The following is a 5,014-nucleotide window of genomic DNA, read 5'->3' on the forward strand; positions in this document are numbered from 1 at the left end:
TAAGATTAAAAGGAAATAAAATATAAGATAAGAATGAAGAAACATAGAAAATCTGAAAAGAACAAAGTCCAACAAATAGAAGCAAGGAAGAACGAGCAACATAAAACCCAAAGAAGAAGAAAATAAAAGGTAAAATGAAAACAAGAAAAGAATAAGGAAAGGACAGCAAATAAAATAAAATTGAAAAATAACGACCGAAAAGAAATGAAAAAGGAAGAATATAGACAAAAAAATAAAATAACAATGAAGAAACATAGAGTACGTGGATTTAAAAACCCGTAACAACGTACGGGCATTAACCTAGTTATATATACTAGTAAACGTATAACAACTTTGTATTAAATATGTAGCAACTTAGGTATTAAACGTGCAACAACTTATGTATTAAGCGTGCAACAACTAATTTTTAGTTTGGTTTTTATGTGTTTTTTTTAGAAAAAAGTTTCATATTTCATATTTTAGTTTCTAGTCTCGTTTTTTTCAGTTATTTTTATTTTAGTCTCTGTCACTCTTTTACTTACAAATGTCTTCCTAAATCCAACGTATTAGGTTCCTCACCTATAATGTATAAGTTGTTGCAAAATGGTAGTCATTGCACCTATAAGTTGTCATAGAAGAATTTATCCCCAGTTTTTGTTTTCAATCTAGTTTTTTTTATATTTTTTAGTTTGAGGTTTCAATATCTTTTTAATGTCTTTTTAGTTTTTGTCCTTAGTCGCTCTTTTAGGTTCAAATGTATTCTTGAATTTTACATATTAGTTGTATAATAATTTATCCTCTAAGTTAGCATCTTATGCAATGTTTCTTGTAATATTTTGCTCACCAGGATGCAACTTATCTTATTTTTAAGGTCGCTACTCTTGTCTTTTTAATAAATGTCTCTAATTTTTAGTTAGTCATGTTTCTCGGTCTATAAATTGGGTTTTATAATAACTTGCCTTTGCCCCTCTAGTTGGCAGCTTATGCAACGCTAGATGCTGTAAATTAGACTCGATCTATAGAAAATGTGTGGAACATTTATATCTCCAAAAAAAATTATTAAAAAATTAGATTTAAAGATCTTTCAAATGATACTAATTATGTAACATAAATATTAATATTTTTAATATATATTTAGTTAAAATTGTTTCTAGGGAAGCGAAAATGACAAATATTTAGGGACAGAGGGAGTACCATGTAACAACTTTTGTATATTTTTAGAGCAGCAACTATAGTAGTACATGACATAAATTACTACTAGAAAAAATATTTAACATATATGCAAGTGGAATTTTGTTGTTTGTCTTACCGCATAGACACACTGATACAGGCAGAATTAAAAATAAATACACTATTTGAGAGTTGTAGCAATTTAAAATAAATATTTTAATTTTGTTGACCTACGACAGCATGACAATCAGCAACGAAAGAGATATTTTCATGTTGCACCTTGGATCGCTGGTTGAAAATGGAAAGTGGCGAGGACAGTAGCTTTGCCCGTACACATGCCACGGGAGAGAGCCGGTCGCGGTAGGAGCAGGTCGCGCGCTTGCCCTACAGCGCGATGGGTCGCGCGTTATCTGCGTCCAAATAATATAACGTGTGGTTCCGCTCCTTGGCGAAGACTCAGAACTCTTCCAAGGAAAAGTTGCACCAAGTCGTCGACCAAAGAACGGACGCCAGAATTAAGATCCTTCCACGTTGAACGCCCTTTTCAACGTCCGCGGTCTTCCCCATGACCCAACCAAGATCAAGATTCAAGACGGGGATTGCACAGTGAGAAAGTGATGACCACATCAACGCAGCATAACACTACGACTACTCCTTCCTACTAGTAATCGCCATGACCAATGACCCGTTCTGCTTTCTTACCGCATACAGTGAGTCGTTCCCCCTGCTGGCCGTGTACGTACCACGTTGTTTCCTGCTATATACTCCGCCCTGCCATGGCCGGCAGCATGAAGCACAAATCGTTGCATTGGAGCTAGTATACATAAGTTAACCTCCGAGAGGCTCCGACGACACAGATAGATTCATAGATAGATACGTACCAAGCCTATAGGTGCACAATCACAGAAAACAACACCACCACCCATCATATCGTTGATGCAGGTCGTCCTTACGGCACACCCAGCAGCAGCTCCTCCACTCGCGCTGTTTGCTGGCGTTCTTGACCACCGGTACAGCTAGCACAAAAGGAGCTGAGACGACCGACCATGGACGACGTGCTGCGGCAGATCGACGAGGGGTTCCGCCTCGCCAGGGATCTGATGGAGGAGCTCCCCGCGGCCCAGAACGAGCGGACCTACCTCGCCGACCGCTGTCACGGCATTGTCCAAGCCTACGTCGCGGCCATCCGCATGCTTCACCCGCACGGCGGCACGGAAGACACGGCATCGTCCCCACCGCCGCTTCGGCCGCCTCATCCTCCTTCTCCTCACTTCGGCGGCGATGGTAGTGGAAGCGGCCAGCACGACCACGAGATCCCTCAGCTGGACCTCCTCCGCCCGTTCCTCGGCGGTGCACCTTCTCCTTCGGCGCCGTCGTCGTTCCCGCACAACCTCGGCCGCCTGCTGGCAGAGTCATCGTTCATCAACACCACGCCCGTGGTTGACGCGTTCGGCGCTGGCACATCGTCAGGCGGCCCGGTGAGACGGCAGGCTTCGTCGTCACGGTCGTCACCGCCGGTCCAGCTGCGGCAGCAGCACAGACGAAGGTACGTGCATGCGTTGCCGTTCCTTTGCGTTCCCCGGCTTGGCGTAAATTAGGGTTCTGGCAGCCTACTGTTCGTTATGTTTTGGCGGTCAAGAGTTCAAACCCGGCCTGGCCGAGCGAAGACCCTTTACCACGTCATGGCACGGAATTTTCCACGCACGCACCTGGTATTTGTTCTCCGATTGCGACGCCCCCGAATACGTTCTGCGTGCCGAGTCACGGGAAGTTACACGAGCGTTTACTTGGGGATTAACAGATACTGTTTTTTTTTGGGATTATGAACACTGCTTTGTTAGCTATATTTATACTGATTAGGAGTTGTTGATGGTATCAGGTCTTATATTACTCTAACATGCCTGCGAAAGAGACAGGGGAACTAGTACTAATTAAGATATTTTTTGTTACCCCTTGCTGATTATTTTTAAATTTCAGGAGAGAGAATGGTGAGAGGATGACAATTATGGTTCCGGTCCAGCGGACGGGCAACACAGATCTGCCACCGGACGACGGCTACACGTGGCGCAAGTACGGACAGAAGGATATACTGGGATCAAGATTTCCAAGGTATTTCAATTTTTGAATTCCTACAGAAAATTACTTTGTTATTTGGCATGATTGAATTCTTCTAAAACATCGAAACATCTTTCAGTTACCTTATGATTAGTTGAGGCGAACAGAGGTTCATATTGTTGAGTCAATATTATTGCCAATCTCGTCTACATAGCGTAGTAGCTAACTTGTATGATATTACAAGTAAAAAAAGATTTAACCGGCGGGGACACTTTGTTTATATAATTTCTATAAACATTTTGTATAGTACTTATCCGCTATGTTATTATAGTACTTATCCACTATGGTACAACCAACCACGGTTAAAGGGTGGGGCTTTAGCCCCAGTGCTCTGAACCGGGACTAAGTGTGGGCCTTTAGTTCTATAAGGACAGCACCGGCTCGGAAACCGAGGCAACAGGCCTTTGCGGACCTATGCTAGTGCATGAACATATAGTGAGTAGTATTATGCTATCGACTGAGCTTTAGAATGGGGAATATACATTAACCAAGAGGATACTCCACATGTTGCAGCGAGTATGAATATTAAATATAAATAGGTTAAAATGTGTATTGTCTAGTTGGACAGCTTGCATGTGCATAGAAATAGGTGACTTGCTAACGGGGATATTACAATTGCATGAGCTAGTGAATTTTAATTGTGTGTGATAGTGGATTGCCTAGTTGTATAGCTTGTATGTTGAGAGAAATATATAGTGGGATAGTGGATTATCTAGTTGGATAGTTTGCATGTTGAGAAAAATATGTAGTGAAGTTTTGCTTTATAAAAATATGTAGTGAAGTTTTGCATGTTGAGAGAAATATGCAGTGAAGTTGATTATTATAAGCGTGCACAAAATAAACCAGAAAATCCCAAAGACTATTTTGAGTCATATAGCGAAACAAATTATCAGAAGGAACTAAAAGGCAATTCTATTACTAAAAAGCTCAAGCCATGCCTTGTGAATACCTCCATCGCGGCTGTATCAATAGTTTTGCAACCCAAATTGGTCAAGGGCAATCCTCTTCCTTCTCAAATAGGAATTAATACTTGATCTAATAAGTCCTCTTGAAGATAACCTGTAAATAAAATGGTACTTCATCCTTACTAAAAACAATATCAACCATAGCGCCCAGATAATGATACTTGCACCTACAAGAATTTGAGATTTTACTTTTTTGTTTAATCCTTCCAACCAACTTGTAAACAGCTGCTGTCTTTTGGTCACGAGATTCAAGTTAAGCATGCTTCCACATCATTTCCTAACCGCATGGTTATGGGTCATTCACATTTGACTTCATTTTGCCTTAATTGCTTCACTTTTCCTGCTTTCTCACGGCAAAGGCCAACATCAGCAGGTTCAAAAGTCCATATATATATATATATGGAAATTCCTTTCTACACGTACGTGTAGTTACTCTCATCTTCAATAAACTACATTTTGTATGTATTCATACTTGTTTATCGGTTTGAGTATGTTTATATACTCATATTAAGATACTATAGATCTTACCATACGAAAATTTTTCAAAAAAAAATTATATTTTAAATATATTACTAAAATGCCACTAATATATTATATATAATAAGTATAACCATATACTCTATATATGCATGCATACTTAACATACATATCACTCTAGATGGTCTAGTATGATCATATACTTTGTCTATATACATTTCGTTCGGTCATATACACCTTAAATCTAGAGATATATAGATGAGAGTAACTACACACGCGTGTAAAATAAATGCGTCCTATATATATAC

The 5,014-nt window shown here is 39.9% G+C and overlaps 1 protein-coding gene across 1 annotated transcript in view; it reads left to right on the top strand.

The window, feature by feature from the left end:
- LOC8058326 (probable WRKY transcription factor 17) overlaps nt 186-5,014 on the top strand; it is a 15,808-nt gene continuing 10,979 nt past the window's right edge. Inside the window, exons 1-2 of the mRNA XM_002439486.2 lie at nt 186-2,695; nt 3,127-3,258. Of these exons, the coding sequence (XP_002439531.2) occupies nt 2,196-2,695; nt 3,127-3,258 (632 nt within the window). The 5' untranslated portion in view covers nt 186-2,195. The remainder of the gene's footprint in view (nt 2,696-3,126; nt 3,259-5,014) is intronic.

This window comes from Sorghum bicolor, chromosome 9 (genome assembly GCF_000003195.3).
Source record: "Sorghum bicolor cultivar BTx623 chromosome 9, Sorghum_bicolor_NCBIv3, whole genome shotgun sequence".
NCBI classification, from domain to species: Eukaryota; Viridiplantae; Streptophyta; class Magnoliopsida; order Poales; family Poaceae; genus Sorghum; species Sorghum bicolor.